This window comes from Ixodes scapularis, unplaced genomic scaffold, assembly GCF_016920785.2.
Source record: "Ixodes scapularis isolate PalLabHiFi unplaced genomic scaffold, ASM1692078v2 PGA_scaffold0__279_contigs__length_252992795, whole genome shotgun sequence".
NCBI lineage: Eukaryota > Metazoa > Arthropoda > Arachnida > Ixodida > Ixodidae > Ixodes > Ixodes scapularis.
The window spans coordinates 39,927,744-39,946,491 of record NW_024609835.1 but is presented as its reverse complement, the minus strand read 5'-3'; the positions used below and the strand labels follow the sequence as shown (position 1 = coordinate 39,946,491).

At 47.1% G+C, this 18,748-nt stretch overlaps 1 protein-coding gene across 1 annotated transcript in view; it reads left to right on the top strand.

The window, feature by feature from the left end:
* The window catches only part of LOC8042310 (amine oxidase [flavin-containing]), a 57,888-nt gene extending 39,437 nt beyond the window's left edge, over positions 1-18,451 (top strand). Inside the window, exons 8-14 of the mRNA XM_029975922.4 lie at positions 2,851-2,939; positions 5,144-5,303; positions 8,484-8,583; positions 9,156-9,267; positions 10,133-10,230; positions 14,729-14,903; positions 18,284-18,451. Coding sequence (XP_029831782.2) covers positions 2,851-2,939; positions 5,144-5,303; positions 8,484-8,583; positions 9,156-9,267; positions 10,133-10,230; positions 14,729-14,903; positions 18,284-18,448 — 899 coding nt within the window. The 3' untranslated portion in view covers positions 18,449-18,451. The remainder of the gene's footprint in view (positions 1-2,850; positions 2,940-5,143; positions 5,304-8,483; positions 8,584-9,155; positions 9,268-10,132; positions 10,231-14,728; positions 14,904-18,283) is intronic.
* Positions 18,452-18,748: the final 297 nt, after the last annotated feature.

Genomic DNA, 18,748 nt, shown 5'->3' with positions numbered 1-18,748 from the left:
CTATTAACTGCTATTTATAACCCATGGAACGCAATATTTAAAGGAGCTGTGCAACGATATTCAATTGGAATGTTTTTCTCTCTACACTAGCTTACTGGCACACCTCGGACTCAAGGATACTCACACGCAACACCATTGTCCAAGAAACTCCTTTGTTGTGGTGTAATTTCAAGGACAAAAGCGATCATTTTCATTCAATCTCTCCTTTGCAAAATTTGATGACGTAACTCGGGGATCGCAGTACACCCAAGTGACGATATTTGAATGCGGTTCACAGATTGGACCCGAGCATTGCGTGGGCACTCGACTTGGGCTCGTGACAATTGCTAGCTCGAGAAGCATTCGGGTTGTGACCCGTGTCCAATCGCTGCAACGACGACAACAGCCGAGCCATAACAATGTCTGGAACTCAGCGCGTGTCCTGCGCTTTGCCAACCCCTGCGCGTGGCTATGATCAACACTGGCGGCATATAATCGGCTCCAGATCACGTGGCCGCTTGTTCTGGCTGCGAGTTGAGGGGGTGAACGCTGCTCGTTTTTCTTAAATTTTTTTCTGGGACTTCTATTGCGTGGGGTGAAAAACGAACGCGTGTTTCATAGGTCATTAACGTTAGGGATCCGATTTAAGCGGTATTTGTGCACAGTACAAAAATTGTTGCATCGCTCCTTTAACGGTCGTTTAAGCTTGTTATGTCTAATTCCGGTGGTCATTTTCCGTCAAAATATGTATCATATTTTCGGCACGGGCGTCCGCGTGGTCAAAGGCTTTCGAGTGGGCGCCGTATGGGTGGCGCTTTCAGGTGCATGCCGGCAAATTGCCGGCACAATTTTTGCCCGCGCCCTCGAACTGGTCGGGCAGCTAGTCTGCCGGACTGGGTGTCGTCATATCCGAATCGGGAAAGGGACCCAAATGAAACCAAGTTTGCAGATGGCAGTTTCGAGCCGCAAATCTGCAAATGAAGCCATCGAGCCAGACGCCCTTTTGTCTTCGGAGAAATGACAGCAAAAATAACGAAGAAAAAAAAGAAAAAAAGAATGGATATGGTTTGAGTCAACGAGCAGAAAAAAAAATCATAAATTAGGTAGTCCTTAAAGGAGTCCGTTTTTTTTTTTCAATGTTTCTGTAAGCTTACGTAAGATCAGTGTGCACTGGGACACGGCGTGCCCTACCGCAAAAAAAAAAAAAAAAAAGCAACCGCATCTTCACGTGGTGAATGATGTTGATTGGGGCGAAGCTCTAGTGGTGCTTGTCTACGTAGACGCTGAGCCGCAGCATGCCGAGCCTTTCGTTCGTTTTCATCCATGTCACGCTGCGGTCAAATGCTCAAATGCGTATATAACCACCTTCCATACCACACATTCTCTTTCTGACATGGATGAAAACGAACGAAAGGCTCGGCATGCTGCGGCTCACGGTCTACGCAGACAAGCACCACCAGAGCTTCGCCCCAATCAACATCATTCACCACGTGGAGTTGCGGTATTTTTTTTCCCTACACGAGCACGGGAGAACGTGCTCACGTGCTCATGTGTTCGTGAGCACGAGCACCCGACGCCGGACGTCGGATGGAAATACGGACATGGCTAGACCCGCAGGAGCTTCGCCCCTAAAATATGTATGGGTGTAGTGACGGAGCGACACTTGATCATACATTCCATCAATATGGGGTTGCCCCAATAAAAAAAAATGAGGCCCCCCCCCCCCCTTCAAAGAAAAAATACTGGAAATATAATAAAAAACAAATTCTGAAAGCAGTTTTCGGAGCCTCAACAAACGACAACCGTTATGGGGAAAAATGAAAAACTAGACAAATTAAAATTTGGTAGCATGTGCTGGTGGCACCGCACATTTTTCGCAATCTGCCCTCGCATTAATTTTATATTTTAAGATCGTGTAAGCTCTCATAGTGATAATGTTGTGTGTGTGTGTTTATACAACCGGAAATTAGCTTTAGTGGTCTTCTGGTGTCTCCGCTGTAGAGGTGAAATTTAGTTAGTGCAGTTGAACTGCTAGGCCTGGGGTGTGCTCCGAGCTGGTGTGCGCTAGCGCACTCGGCCACCGATCCCCCTCTGTAAGGTGTGAGGACTGTGGTAATGTCTATATTAAAACAATACTGTGAAGCCACTTGTCTCAAAAGCTCCCATTTCACTTTGACGCATTCAGCGTAAAAACCAAAACGCTAGGTGCCGGCGTTTTGTGTTCGAGTGGAGAGGGTCACGTGGTGCTCCGCCGACGTGTTCATGGTTGCCGGTGGCGCCGGCAAGGGCTCGGTGGCAATTGACCAACAGAATTAGTCATTAGACGGCATTGAACAGTCATTTTGGGGAGTGACTACGGACATATTGTCTATTGACTTCCTCAATAAATTCAATGAGAAAATTAACTGGGCATGACCTGACGTCACCTGACGTCATGCTGTCACGTGACACCACCACTTGTTACGTCACGGTGTAACGTCGACTGTCGTCAATTTTCCTTCTAAATTTAGCAGGAAAATGCACGGCAAACGAATGAACGGATAATTTCCAGGGATTAGGGTGTTCGTTTAAAAAAAACAAAAACATCCATTGCTTAAAAATAAATTTCATTTAGGGCTGGCGACACAGCTAAAGTTCAAGCTTGGGCTAGTTAATGTGACATTCTTAAAAGGTTAAAACAGCGCAAATGACGAAGGACAAGAAGAAAAAGGACACATACGTAGCGCTGTGTTCTGTCCTGCTTCTTGTCCCTCGTCGTTTGGGCTGCTTTAACTTTTCTGAAAAGACACACCTGGCTGACGCAGCCGATGGGCGATGCAAATATTCGTCCGCTCGTTTCGTGATTGGTGTCTGTGGTTGTTCTGTTGGCAGACAGAGTGAAGCTAAGATCGCCCGTCACGGCCGTCGCACAGGAGACGGACCACGTCGTCGTAACCACTCAGGATGGCCAGCGATACAAGGTCTGTCAGCTTCGCTCCGCATATAGGCGCTGGCCAAACCCTTCGCCACGTTCAGCAAAAGCGCGCTGTTACAATATCAACTGTTGTGCATTGAGGATAATAGGTCAGAGCATATATGTTAATACCAGCGAAGTGCGCCCGTGCACGAAGCGAGTGCCCGGTGTAATGTGCCAAAGCAGGGGTCTGAACTCTTGACCACGGCTGTTGGGTTCCGGCTCCCACTCCTCTAAAAAAGGGCCTGCCAAGCGATTTTTTTTTTGAATTGAGTCATTAGTACCCACATGACAGAGAAAAGCTGATGGCGTCCGTCTGTTGACAAAACAACGAGAAAGGGAAGCGCGCCGCGTAGAGAGGAGGAGAGTACTGAAGGACAAAGGCTAGAGGGAGGCGACGTCATTGGGCGACGCCAATGCGCGCGCGGATGCTGGGGCGAGTCTGAACTTGCAGGTGTGCGGAACGCATATTTCTTGGCTTGTGTTACAAAGAGGAGTTTGAATGAATTACTAGCGCTGGTTCAAGTAGGCAGCAAAAAATTGAAGGAAGATCCATTGGTGGATTTTAGGGAATCCGTTAGCATGACCCTTGGGAAACGCCACACACGCCCCCTTTGAGAAACGCTAACGCTGACTCCATAACGAAACCAGAAAGAAGCAGAAAAAAATAGAGGTAGCAAAAGAGAAAGCTAGAACAGAAAAGTGAAGGGTTCAGCGTTAGCGTTTCCCAAGGGTCATCGATAACGCATTCCTGAAGGATTAACAGGTGGTTCTTTAGTTTTCTTTTTTGCCACGTGCAACGCGAGATTTCAAAGTTGCTGCAATAAGTAGCACTGAGCCTGGTGACGCTGACCAGTGGCCCCGGCACTTTTATGAGGATAGAGGGGCTTTAGCCCAGGTAGCTTGTGGCGAACAGGCGAGACGAGGGGGGGGGGGGGGGGGGGGGGCAGCGCGAGACTCTACATCAACGCAATAGCATTGCGTGTGTCCATCGATGAACTCAGAAAACTGGGCTGGAGTACTTTTTTATGCATTTCCTGGTGAGGCGGTAGGCCACAGTGAAGCGGCAGTGATCAAACGGCAGTGTCTGGCCAGACTTCCCTTGTTCTTACAACCGGGGGGTGCTGTGAGTTTTTCGTATTTGTACAACATTGAGGGGCAGTACTGTAATCACTGACGCTCCCCTAGTGGGGGAATGTCACACTGCATGCAGCGAGCACGATTATGGTCCCCTGTGGTCGCTGATAAGCTTAAGAAATGCAGAGAGTGCGAGTCCGATGCATCTTATGATCGCTCCGTGGTGAATAAGATTGAGGCATCAGCCAACAAAAAAACCCCCTCCCCCCCTTCCCCCCCCCCAAAAAAAAAACAAGAAAAAAAAAAACAGACAGGAAGCAAGCGTGAAGAACGAGTGCTTGCTGGAGGCCGGGCATCTGGAAGGAGACAGTAAGCGAGTCCTGTGCTGTTAGGCTCTGTAGCTGAAAAATCTATGCGGAGGAGCGCCATTTCGTCTGCTTTTTGCGCAGGGGGTTGCGATGACGTCAGAACACCGAGCGCTGATTCATTCGATTGGAAGGATAAGGGGTAGACCTATAGTCCTCTAGTACTAAGGTTTGCCCACTACCTTTACAATCAGAGCCAATCGGAACTCTTAGTTCTAACGTTACCGCAAGGCCTGCGCAAGAAGCAGACGAACTTGCGCTCCGCATAAGCTGAAAAACAGCCCTGCTGGGAAAATGGTTTTACTATGAGCAATGCGAGGGCACCAGACTCTGTTCGGTCTCGTATTGGACAACTCCCAGCTTACCTAGGATAACGCCAATCCTTACCTTTTATTTTTCTTGATAATGCGTACCAGCGCCTATAATTTCAGTTATTTTTGTAATTACTTGTTCTTTTAATTTTCCTAATCACGTTTCTATTTTTTTAGCTCACCGTAACAGGGGGCTTTGTGTCCCTTGCCGTACCCTGTTGGCTTTAAACGACTTGGCTCTGGCCTGCCCGCTCAAAATCGTAATTCGTGATCGTATATTCCCAAACGAGACATCGAAGTCTCTCGATGAAGCGTAGAGCTCGCTTGAATTGCATTTGCTGTGGAGGCTTCCGATGGTGCTTCTATCCAGCTCCATTTGCCAGAATTTAAATTTCATAACATGAAATATCAGGGAACACGCGGGGTCAGAAAATTAACCGTCTTCGTCTTTATTCCAGGGCAGCCACGTCATCATGGCTATGTCGCCTACCATCCAGATGAAGATGCACTACTCGCCGCCTCTGCCGCCTCTCCGCAACCAGCTGCTTCAACGTATGCCCTTGGGCTCTGTATGGAAGTGCCTAGTCTACTACAAGGAACCCTTTTGGAGAAAAAAAGGTACGCTCACTTCGCGGTACGCCTCGGGCATTCGACCGAGCCCCTTGTGTAAGCGAGCGCACACAGGCTGTACTGGGAGCCTGGGACACCTGTATACGAAGAGCGGTGCTCCGCCTTGGCAACTGTAAGGCAGTACCACCGGTGACACCATCCACGTTACGTCGCATGAATGAGACGGTGCCAGCTCCGACCTATGCGGAACGCAAGTTCGTCTGCTTTCTTGAGGAAAGGATGCAGTGACATCAGAACGGCGAGCTCTGATTGGTTTCGATTGGAAGGATAGTGGATAGACCTCGAGGCAGCGAGCACTGAGGTCTACTGACTATCCTTCCGTCAGAGCCAATCATAGCTTTGCGTTTTGACGTCATAAAACCCCCTTACAAGAAGCAGACCAACTTGCGATCCGCAATACCCGCTGTGCATTAGGTCGCGACTGTGCCTTTTTGCGGCCGTGTTTCTCGAACTCGCTCGGGAGTAAATGTTTGGCACCTTGAAATTAGAAAAACTACCCGCGTCGAGCATTGCTGTGTATGTGCTTTCCCGTCATTCGTGCCGCACGAGTTGTTCGGGGCTCGAATTATATCATCATGTCTCCCACGGCAACAGCGGCAAGGACTGCAACACATCACCATATTTTTCGTTTATCTATTCTCGAATATGCTGCCGCGAAGCGTTTGTGTGTTCGTCAGCCCCTAAATCAGGACGAGACGACATTCATCAGAGCCAGTAATTGATGAAATCTACATGAGAAGTATTTTTTGCTCATCTTATTATCAGATTGCACTTTGCTCGCCGGCGCATCGAGTAGACGTGCAGGATTGAGATCATCGAGGCGGCATTCGCCGACGCATGAACGGGATATCAGTGTTTTCTATTTCCATGTCTCTTGCAGAAAGAAGTTAGCGCCGAGTGTGGCCCCAAACATTTTGTATAGCGCTGTGCTCATATAAGCTGAAATGCTTTATAAACTAAGGTTGGCTGCTAAGCAGGATGTTTATTGACGGTCTGGTCGGTTTTAATGCAAATTCCTCTTCCTAGGAGCCGCACCGTGGCACCACTGTCTCGTCGCGCGCTTCCAATAGAAGTGGGCACAAAGAAAGCGACCATAAAATGTTCACATTTGGTACTGCTTACAAAAGAAATATAGAGCCGTTCCGGAAAACAAAAGCTACACTTACGCCGCGGTTACACCTGTAATTTTTGTTTGATCACTCTGTAGAAATGCAAGTTGAATTCCATACATTGCATAAAAGCACAATGCACTCAGACGTAAAACGTCCACATAAAACGTCCTCATAAAAGATAGACGTTTGTTCAGAACTCTTCAACAAAATATATGTGGTTCTCCCAAAAATCCCCTATTACGTGGTGTTCCCATAAACATTTTCCCCCCGAAAACAGGGCGTCCTTATACTTTTATTTCTTTCAAGCGTTCTTTAGACAGAAGTAGAACAACCTCATGACGGAAACTCATGCTGTCACTTTCAATTCTGATGAATTCTGAATGCCTGTTTTCGCAGCAAACCTGGGACGCACCCACCCCGAACATTCGGACCAACCTTCCAATGCCCTCCAAGATAGTCCAAATATTTATTGCTTATCTTTCAGAAATCACTTGATAGTTCTTCGGTCCCAAACGACTGGAAATTGGGTACCCTCACCACTAACTACTATTACTACTAATTCCAATTTTTAAGGAGGGTAATTCATGTTCCCCGGCAAATTATCGCTCCATTTCCTTAACATCGACATGCTGTAAAAAAAGTGAGCATATCATATGAAGCATATTCATACACTCTTAGCTAAGCTCGGCTTCCTAGACGGCTGCCAACATGGATTCCGAAAGGGGCTTTCTAATGTTACGCAACTGACAAAAATTATGCATGTTTTTTTTTTAACTTTAGATAGAAGCGGCCAGGTCAATGTTATTTTTTTTATTTTAAAAAGGCCTTCCATAAGGTGAACCACAGAAAGTTAATGTGCAAGATAAGACCTATGCTAAATACCGAAACTTTGTCAGGATGGATAGGGTCATTTCTTTCCGATTGAAAGCAGTTTGTTAGCATTGAAGATAACTACTCGGATCTTTGTGCTGTTACTTTTGGTGTGCCACAAGGCTCAGTTCTTGGGCCGTTGCTTTTTTTTATGTTTTTAGTCGATCTGGTTAAAGACATGTCGGTGCATTTGAAACTTTTTGCAGATGACTGTATTTTGTACACTAAGGTAATAACTTTGTCTGACCAAAGTAATTTAAGCGCGAACCTGCACAGGGTTAAGGATTGGTGCTCGAAGTGGCAGATGTCTCTGAATATAGGAAAAACCGTTTGTATGTCCATCACACATAAATTAAATCTCCTAGTTTATCCGTACAGCCGTGATGTGTCCTCTTAGAAAAAAGTAGACAATTATAAGAACCTCGGTGTTACTAGATCGAGCGATCTTCGATGGAACATGCATGCGACTAACATTGTTAAAAAAGAAAATACACGACTAGGATTTCTACGACGGTTCTGGAAACTAGCATCTACAGAGACTAAACTGCTCGCTTACAAAACGCTGGTTCGTCCCCTGCCTGAATACGTGTCGGAAGTATGGTACCCGCACATGAAAAGCCTAATCCTTGGCCTAGAAAGTGTACAGCGACTGGCCATGCGTTTCATTTATTTTAGATATCGCAGATCAGATTCGTCGACAGAGCTGTATGCGCTGTGTAATCTTCCGCTGCTTCAAGCTAGACGGGAGAATATACGCGTGAAGCTTTTTTTCATGATACTTTCTGGGTCATTGCTCATTGACCTATCACGTTACCTAACCCTTCATCAATCCCGTATCACTTTTAACAAACATTCGTGCCACTTACAAGAGTTTTCGTTCAATAAAGATTGTTTTAAGTCTTCCTTTTTTCCCCGTACGATGCGGGACTGGAATCTGTTCCAGAACATGTTTCTTTCACCGATCTTAAATTATTTCTTTCCCGGCTGGAGGCAACCTAACTATTGTATATTCTTGATTTGTATTGCTTTTTGGCGTTCCTTGCATTGTGCTTCGTTGCCGTGTTGCTTTACCTGTTGCTTTTACAAGTGTAACTTCTTGCCACTGCTGCCAAAGTCCTAATCAGGACTGAGAGTATGTGAAATAAAATAAGAATAAATGAATAAATTGAAAATCTTTTGCTTCCAGGTTACTCCGGCTCTATGTTGTTCACTCTGGCAGAGGACTGCCCCGTAGTCTACACCATCGATGACACCAAGCCTGACGGGAGCTATCCGGCCATCATCGGGTATGCTGATTCCATTTGCTCGCCTGGCCGGAATCATCACGCTAAGAGCCCGCTCTAAAAGGTTTAGTTTCATGACAGTACTTTCGAGAATTTTGAGTTTCTCAAACTAATGGCGATGTGCCGATATGTTCTGCTCCAGCAAAGTACTACTTCTTGAACTCCTATAAATCTTGCTTGAAAATTGACTGATGCAACAAGTCCATCAATGCCTAAAGCGCTTCATATTTCCTTTATCAATTTAAAAACTAATCCGCGCAGCGTGAAACCCTTTCGCCTTAATCGACCTTTTTTTCTGTAACTTCCTAAGCATATATTGTACTCTCCAAAACACGCCCGTGAGTGTAATATCCTGTAACCCCAGTCATCCAATCACTGACGTCTATGGAAGGATATTGGCAAGTGACCTGGCCTAGAAACTCGTTTGACATAAAAATGAAAGCCGCTATATGTCACTCAGTAAATGTAAGTATGTGTCGAGCGCCATGCTCAGTGTCTTCTGGAAATTGACGCATAAATGCATGTGTTTAATCGAACTCAGCGTCGTGGCTCAAACACTGGTTCTTCTCTTCCAGCTTTCTTCCGGCAAACAAAGCTAGAACATTGTTGAAGCTGAAGCCAGAGCAGAGAAAAGAGATGATAATCAAGAGCTACGCAGAGGCCATGAAGACCGAGGAAGCACTTCATGTAGGCACTCTCTTCTTCCTCTCATTATCGTATTTGCATCGCTGGCTGAAAGCCGTTTACTGGCTAATATGCTGTTCGATCAGCTTTGCAAAGGCTGGCAATCTTGGAACAATTTCTTGTGGACACAGAAGACTATAAAACAAAATGAGATGCCATCTTACAAAAATCAAAACTCTCTCGCAGATTTATTCTAGTAATAGTGAACTGATTGTCGCCTCTTTTTTTTTAAAGAAAAATAGTGGACAGAATTACGCAATACTGTACTTGGCCGTGTATTTTTCAGCATTACTTCGTCCTTTCTGCAACAATTTTAAGACTCCCTTTTTAAGATTTTCTCTAGAATTATTATGGTAAACACTCTGAGAAAAGACACATAAAGCTAGAAAAGGAAAAAGAGGGTCTCGGTGTGCAACCAGGGTTACATTTTTTCTGTCTAAAATCCTACCTCCTTCTTATGAGCAGTGTCTATACCCCGTGACTACTTTTCTCGGCATTTCCGGGGAGAGGGGAAGTGCCCGCGCACAGCTTTATTCAGCGCTCAAAATGGGAGAGGGAACGCGTGCCTGTACCTTGCACTGTATTGCAAAAAAAAGTTGTCGCGGACCATAGTAAGTTCATGAGCTCAAATGCGCTACTGTGAACGAGATATTTCGGTCGGGCGCAAGCGGGTAGCCTTTCTTCGTTACGTCACAGTTTACGGACCAACCAGTCCGAAACGAAGAAACAAGATTAGATAAATGTTGGCCGTACTTGATCATAAATTAGGTGAAATCACCAACATATGATCACTTTTTTTCAGCGTTTCGAAACTGTCAAATTATGAATTGAACGTTGGGAATTGTTTTTGTTTTTTGCATTATTTCAGCCTATTCATTACGAAGAGTTCAACTGGGCTGGAGAGCAATACTCTGGTGGTTGCTACACTTCCATGATGCCCCCCGGCCTGCTCACGACCTTCCGGAGGTACGCTTATATAAGAACCGGCAGCGAACTAAAGAAATATACTTCGTATCCGTTTAGAACTATGTGCAACACTAAGGTCCGCGTCGCAAAGTCAAGCGCCTTCATAACGAATTCCGCGGGACCGGCAAGAATGTTCGCTGTACAAGCCCCTTCGTTGTATAGAGGTTGAGCGAATACCACCTGGGAAGCAAAGGACTGATCATTACGTCATCGCTAGTGGGTCCTCGACCTGCACCAAGTGGCAAATGCGCTGCAGCTCGACGAGGGTAAGACGCGAAGTGGCAGACGCGAGTTTCTTGGTCTCCCCTCATGCTGTAGTATCACTTTTCTTGTGAGGTAAAGCCCCTCGATATGTTTTCGTTTGTCTTTGCAAGTAGCGCCAAATGCGCGAGCGCACGTGGCCTAAGACTCGAGCGGCCCTTGGAAGCAAATGGCGGCGCGGCACTGAAATGAGCGGCCCTTGGAAGCGAATGGCGGCGGAGCACCTGCTCGTGGCACGTGTCTTGCGCATTTCCACAACAATGGTTGGCGGTACTTGTGAAAACACCTTTATCAAGGGGCTTTATTGTGAGGCGCTGCAAAACGCCCTCTGGTGGCCACGCTGATGGAAGCTAGGTGACGCCGCTTCGATCCACTAGCTCCAGTGGTGATGATGCTGGGGAGGGGGGGGGGGGGGGGGGGGGGGGGGAGAGGGCGAAAGGCGCGCGCCATTGTGTTCGGGGTGGTATTTATTGTGTGCGTGAAAATAGATCACGCGCAATAGAATGTGAGCCATCGTGTAGAACTGCAACCTGCCCGACGTGTAGGAGCCGCTTTTTCGCGGTTCCGTTTTAGGTTTTTGTTGATTTTGGCGCTGAGTGAGGAAAATTTATAGTTCATTCAGATTCCGCTTGTTATCTACTTCTGACAGCGGGTCTACAGACTACAGACCCACAAAGAAGGTAAAGTGCCTTTCGACCGAGACTCGGAAAGAATCTCGGTGAAGATCGACGCGCTCGTCAAACAACTCTCCGTACAACAAAAAAAAAAAAAGATTGCAACTGCCCCCCCCCCCCCCCTGCAAAAAAAAGAAAAAAAATCCTACTTTTGCGCTAGTTTGGGCGATCCTGGATGGCTGACATTCACATAAATGAGGTGCCCGGCCGTTTTTCGCCCCTGGAATCACTGGCCCGTTGAGGGCATCAGTTAAGTTTACTGAAAACCTACCTCTTATTAATATTTTTTTTTTGCGGTGCACCACAATATGTAGCAACTGAGGTTTAATGAATTATTTATCACAAATACCGGAAATTCGGCTAGGTGGAATGTGACGGCTGTATCAACATGAAAAAAAAAAAAAAAAATGCAGCGACACGGAAACACCGGCAAAAATCCGTCAACTTGTCCTTGTTTTTGTTTTGTATTTCTTTTGTTTGCTTGAGTTGTTTTGATTTTCAACAGGGTGGAGAATCAAAGTCAAGATAATTGAAATCATTATTAAAATCATGATTTAAGTCGCGATTTCAAACCCGCTCCGTCTGACCCCGCACTCCCTCCTGCCGGCGCTGCGTCCCGTTCTGCTGCTCTCGGCGCCGAAGAACGTCGCGGCACCTGAGGCATCTATTGGGTGTCTCAAACAGCCGCCAGGGTCTTTAAATCGACCGCGAATTTGGTTTCTTAACCTATCGCGCTACGATTTTCTGTAGCGTTGCCCACAGGTAGTGCATTTTTTCTATAAAATTTGCAAAGAGCGAGCTTACATGAGGAAAAAGTAAAAAAAAAAAAAAAAGGCTTAACTCCCGTGGAAACGCAACGAAGTCACCGGTCTTCAACCTATAGAGCGCCCTCTTGATTGCAACTATTGGGCGCGCCGAAAAGAATTGTTTTTGTTCTTTTCAGGGGCTTTTTGAAAATGAACTCCGCTTCATTTTTGTTTTCGAGAAAAAAAAAATAGCAGCAATGCTATCTTCAGTAGCACATAGGAAGACCCCACGTCAAATATTACGACGTATAGTTCTGCCGCAAACTTTGCAACGCTCCAAGTGGCCGAAATCGGCTGGCTCTAGCGGCCGAATTGAGGCGGTGCAACCAACAGCGCAGTCAAGGCTGCGGCGTTGGCGTAGCCAACATTAAACTAAACGTCACCACTATTTTCCCTTTTTAGTTTGTTCTAACTTCTCCGAGCGAGCGTAACGGGTGACGTCAGCATCGTTTCTTCTCGGCGCTTAGCGGTGTCCACGGGATACGCGCCTGTGCAGCGCGCCTCTTGGGAGCCGTCCGGCCGTCCTGCCGTCCGCGTTGCCACCGTTCTCCGCGTCACAAACGCCGTAGTCGTCTCACTCCCACCGTTTGTGATTATTGTCTCGGAGTTTCGTTCACGTGCGCAGACTGATGCCGCAGCTGTGCAGACTCGGGGGCTCCGAGGCGAGAGCGCCGACTTTTGGATCCCCACGTGGCGGGTTCGAATCCCGGCCGAGCTGCCCGCAATCTGACGGAGTCTTATTGCTGAGAAGGCGCCGTGTAACCTAGCTTTAGGTTCCACGTCAAAAGATCCCCAGGTGGTGGAAATTAATTCTCAGTCCTCAGCTGGGACGTGGCAGATGCCCGTCGTTCGTTTGGCACGTAAAACTGCCAAATTTGGCTTTGTCAGCTGTGCAGACGTCTTCGAATGTCGTAGACACCAAAACGTGGTGATAAGTTTGGTGGAGACGCCACCTGTGTCTGGCCCACGCCTGCCCCACGCCTGCCCCAGCGATGGCCCGCCGGACCACCCGAATCCCGCCCGTCTTTGCGTAGAGGATCACGTGACATCTTGTACCACGTGATAGTCTTTTATTAGTGGTTTTTATTGTGAAATTATTCGTTCTCATAAAAGTTTCGGAATTGGGGGGTGTTGCCCTTTAAAGTGGTTCTTTACCGCGGCTCTCTGGTACCAGCTGCCGCATTTATATTTCTTTTTCGACCTCCTTGATGCTCGCGTCATTTGAGTGCGACGGTTTTGTTGAAATCGGTTACTTTTTCCCCTGAAAGTTCATTATAGCCGTCATGACGCCTTGGGGGACCTTGTGTTTGATTCGTTAGACAGGATAATTCGTAAAACAAATTCGCTGTATTGGTCATAAATCACATTGAACACATAGAAAATCGGCCAAAACTTAAGTTCAACTTCAGGAAGCAGGCATTTTCATGGTACAAGCGTTCGTTATATATCGCTATGACTGTTGATCTGTCGGAATTGAAATTGACGCGTTTCCAGATTGCGATATTTCTGGGTCCGAAATAGCGACAAGACCGCGTAAGAAATTGTCGCCATGATTGGAGCGACATGTTGACAAGACATCATAGTTCTGGCATGGCGCCAAATGGATTCGGAGAACGGACGAAAGGTCAAACTGGTATAAAAACCACGGTGTTGAACTCCTGTGGAAATGAGGTCGGTCAGGCAAGGTGCGCTATCTAATATCTCTCATGCTGATTCGAAGGAATTATTGCGACATATGCACAGTTTCGAACGCAAGAACAGGGTAAACGAGTAGAGAGAAAACGGACATATCTCGCTCTGTATTGTGGCGAAGAAAACAACGTCTGGTAATTGTGTGCGTGATTGATTGAAGTCACCGTTTATTTATTTGACTTTTTGAGGGTGTTTTTTTTTAACAGATAATGGTGTGATATAACTGTCACCTAACCATGAAAAAACAGAGAGTGCGCAGGCGAGCTGGTGGATGCTGGTCATGATGTAGAATACCCGAGACTGTGGTAAGCTTACAAAAACTTGGTCGAAGAAAAAAGACAGGGAAAAAGAGCGTCTTTTCCCCTGTTTTTTTTCCCTTTCTTTTCCCCTGTTTTTTTTTTCTTCGACTAAGTTTCCCAGCTTTTACCACAGTCTCGGGTACTGTACATCTTGACCTAATCATATCCGGTTAGGTCCCAGCAACGGAGGTTGACAGTTTTTGCGGACTCTAACCAAAGTTTTATTCAAAAACACATAAACCCGACGTTTCGGGACCCGCTCGGTCCCTTGGTCACGGGTGGGGGCGCGGTGGGGAAGGTTGCCCAGGTGGTTGGCCTTGCTGAGGCTTAACCCAGAGGGCGCGGGGGAGGGGGCGCGGTGTGAAAGGTTGCCCGGGCGTTTGACCTTGCTAAGGTTTACCCCAGAGGGCGCGAAGCCCAGACACGTACGCGCTCGGGAGAGTGCCCTTGGACCGGTTCACGTTCTTACTCGTTGTTTGGACGGGCCGACTCCCAGTCGAACGCTGACGCAGCGCTCGTCTAATCACTGATTGGGCACCAGTGCCAGCCGAACGGCAGCCCTTTGGTGTGTTTGTGCTCGTCCTACAAGTAGCGTCCAATGCTCCAATGTACGAGGCCAGAGCCAGGTGCGGCTTTTGGAAGAAAATGACAGTAGACCAATGAAATGAGCACCTATTGGTAGCGAATGGAGGCGCAGCACTTGTTCGTGCCACATGTCTATGTGTCTCGAACGTTCGTAAAATAATGATTGTCGGTTTCCTCGCAGCGTGCTGCGGGATCCTATTGGACGCCTGTTCTTTGCGGGTACGGAGACGGCGACCGAGTGGTCGGGCTACATCAACGGCGGCATCCAGGCCGGAGAGAGAGCGGCACGAGAGGTGCTGCACGCCCAGGGAAAGCTTCCCAAGGACCAGGTCTGGCAGAAGGAGCCTCCCAATGACGTGAGAATTTCGATTACTCGACTTGCTGCACGTTTTTTTGAAAAAGCATCAAGGTGCCAATGAGGAGACAAGAGACTTCTTCGTGGTAGTCGAGGCCGGTAGAAGGAACTTGAAAGTGCATGTGGCAGCCGGCGTTTTTGTCACGACACTTACCTTTTTCAAGACCATAAAGAAAGTGAAGCTGAGTGTTGTGGACGATTGGTATTTGGGTGCTGTGGAGCCGAGTTTCCGTTTACATTAGGTATTTAAGGTAGACGGACTGTAGAAAATGGAACGTTTGCGAGTTGTTTTGGGGCGACAGCGAATTTAAAACAAAGGCTTCTTGATGGAAGCTTGTGGAGAAACTCGTCAAACCTTTTCGTTGGATGTACCTCGTTGTCTCAAGCTTTTGCGTCTTACAGCGTGTTTTTTTTTTAAACAGTGATAACTGTTATCGGCTCTTCCCACCACTGGAAATGACGTTCGTTGTTGATGGTGTAGTTTCAGTTTTGTTGATTTTGTCGTTGGTGTACTTGGACGTAGGGTGTCCGACGTTGATCTTGTCAAATCTTTGGAAAAATCGCCCTCCGCCCGCGGGAGTTGAACTTGGGCTGGCTTGCTAAAAACAGTCTTGGCTAAGACTGTGTGAAAGTAAACACTGCCGAACATAGGGCACGAGCAGAATGGCACGTGGGTTCGAGTCTCAAGGGTTCTCGTGTCCCAGGTTTGGCAGGCTTTCTTTCATAGAGTCTCAGCTAACTAAACCCCCTTCACATGACTTGTAACGCAGCTCCCTTAGCAATCGGCTAATCAGCTGGTCTTGGGTCACGAGCACATTCCACGCGCGAGGGATCGCGAACGGATTCGCCACCGACCATAAAGATTCATTAGCTGAAGGGACCTTTATGATCGTGTGAATGAAGTACACTGAATCTAACAAACCGGCTTTGAATCCGCTGCGTGCGAAGCGAAGGCGTTACCACAGAGCCACGCCACAGCCTTAACAACCCGCTTTATACTTAGGTTCTTTGCAGTACCCGATGCCCAATGCACGCGCCCTCTGGAAAAATACGAAGAAATATCCGATAACAAAAATGCCGTCGTGGCACTGCAGTGCACTAAAATATGAATTAGTGTTGGGACTGGAACGGCACACGTGAAGCGTGTGGTGTAGATCGCGATAGGTGTCGACACTGGCGCATCGGCAGCATGGTCAGTATGTTGGTGATCGTGCGCCTGTACCGTTTGCGCATGCTCATGAGGCGGCACGTGCGGACTGTCGCGACTTTCTGCTGCGCTGTCAAGTGCAGCGCCGCGATTGTTGTCTGCACGCGCAGCCGGATAAGTTCGCACTATCGAGTCCCGCCGGTCCAAACACTACCCCGTATTCTAGTACACTGTAGTGGCACTGTCAATGACAAGAGCTCGTGCTCAACACGCGCTTTCACGCTCTCCGAAACACATACACAAGCGCGCGCACACACGCACGAACGAACGCACGCACAGACACGCACACACACACGGACACGCACGGACGAACAAAAAAAAAAGCGCTTGGAACAAAATTACCATATGTCTCTGTTGTTCCGAACGCTTTCCTTCAAGCATTCCTAGGTACCTGAACCCGACGCCGAGACTCAACGACTTCGCCGTGACGTGTCGCAGCTATCGATATGACTGTAGTTTTGATAACACAGGAATTCTAAAATTTTTAAACTTTACATCCTTGTCTTGAAAAAAACAAACACACACACACACACACACACACACGTGAAAGCGGTCTGTGCAGGTGAGTTACATGGCGAGGGGGACACACTATGGAGGACTAGTCGTCGCGATGAGTCAGATAAATAACTCATGTGTGTTACTTAACTAATTAATTAGGGAAAATAAGCCTATTGTTCCAATTAGAAACTTGCTGAGCGGCATAGAACCTCCAAAGCAGTAAATTTGGTAACGATTTAGAGTCTCTGAAAAGCACGGCGGTGCGCTAAAGTTACCACCTGTACAACAGGCGCAAAGATTTCGGTGTGAAAACACAAAAAAGAAGAGGCGGTATAGCTGCGCGGGCGCCTGTCTCACCTGCAGCCTTGCGCCCGTTGCACGAACAATAAGATAGGCGTTTCAATGTTTTAAAGAATTTACGGATTTAGTGGTTTTCTGTGATGCTGCCCAAGTTTCTAATTAAAGCCATGTGTTTATTTTCACCATTTTAAACAAATAATTAACAAATATTACTTTATTAACCGAGTTATCGTGACGATTAGCATTTTATAATATGTCTCCCTGACCTTATTACTAACTTCTGCAGATTGCATTAGTGAAGCGTTCACGACTTTTTTTCAAAATAAGTATGCAATGCGTAGGATGAACACCATGTATATTCAGTAACAACGTTGGGAAGGGTTTCGGCTTAATTCCATTAATTGTAAGTAATTAATACCTTTAGTTCTTTAGTTATGCGACATAGAAGACACAGTCATACTGCGTGTCTCGTTTTCCCATCTGGAGGTATGTGCACGCATAGTAGGGCAAGTGATTTTCAAAAGAGGCCATGCACTAGAGTGGAGACTGTAGGTGTTATACGTTCGTGTTCACCAACTGTCCTCTCTTGATGCCAACCAGTAAAATGTTCTTGTAGTGTCACAGTGCCCTTGTGAAGAAATGTTAAATCATTAGTTAGGGACATCCATGATCGTGCAGTACGGGGAAGAGAGTACCTTCTGAGCACTGGACTGGGATGCGGGTGACAGCAGGCTCGAGAAGAATTTGTCGTGAGCGGAACAGCTTCAGATGAAAGAGTTTTTAGACGTCGGGTGGAAGTTTTCTTTGGAGAAGTCACCTGCATCACAAAAACACGGGCTCTCGTGCTCGTCGCCGATGTCACTTTAAATACCCACTGGCAACTGGAAACGTTTTAGGGCTGATTTTTAATTCATTAATCACATAAGCCGACGATTCTTCTTCGCCGGTGTGTCAGCTTGATGTGGCAGTGCAGTTGCATTACAGCTTAAAATAACAAAAAAGTATAAAAAAAAATAAACAGTGCAAACACACACTCAGGGAGCGCTGTGTTTGTTCATTTCTTTTATGCTGTTCTTTTTTTTTTGTGTCCTTTTATTTCATTTATGTTACTATGCTTAGGACCAAACACGTGGCAACAAATTGCTCCAAGTTCACGCATTGCTGATGGAGTAAAGCGCGAAACACATGTACGACGAAACCGTCCGATCCGACGTCCGACCGCGTAATACGACGGTCGGAGGCGAGGGTTTTCGTAGCATCGGAGAGCGTTGAAAACCCTCGCCTCCGACCGTCGTATTGCGCGGTCGGACGTCGGATCGGACGGTTTCGTCGTACATGTGTTTCGCGCTTAACAACTGGTGGCTTTCTCTCTGCAGTTGATCGTGAGCCAACCCTTCGTGGACACGTTTGCGGAAAAGTACATGCCGTCCGTGCCGGCGTTCTTGACTGCGGCGAGCCTGCTGGCAGTACCAGGCCTCGCACTCAGCTGCTTCCTGCTCGTCAAAAGAGACCTGCTTAGGTTTAACTACTCAGATTTGTGATTCGACCATGGACATCAGATGTGTTGGCGGAACTTGTTGATTTTTCTTTAAACCTTTCCGTTCGTTACAATATGTTTTCTGGGTTGAATAAAAGAGTGACGGCCTTTACTCGTTTCTGCACCTTCGAAAGCACAAACTGCACCCGGCCGCACACGCCTCGCGTGCACCAAGACAATACCTCAGCGTTCCTTCCCTGACATCACGGAGTGGTGGAGGAAGTAACCCCAACGTTTACGGTGACAGCCGTTATTGGCGAAATTTCGCAGCGGATCCTGGGCTGTTTCGTGTAAGCAGTGGCAT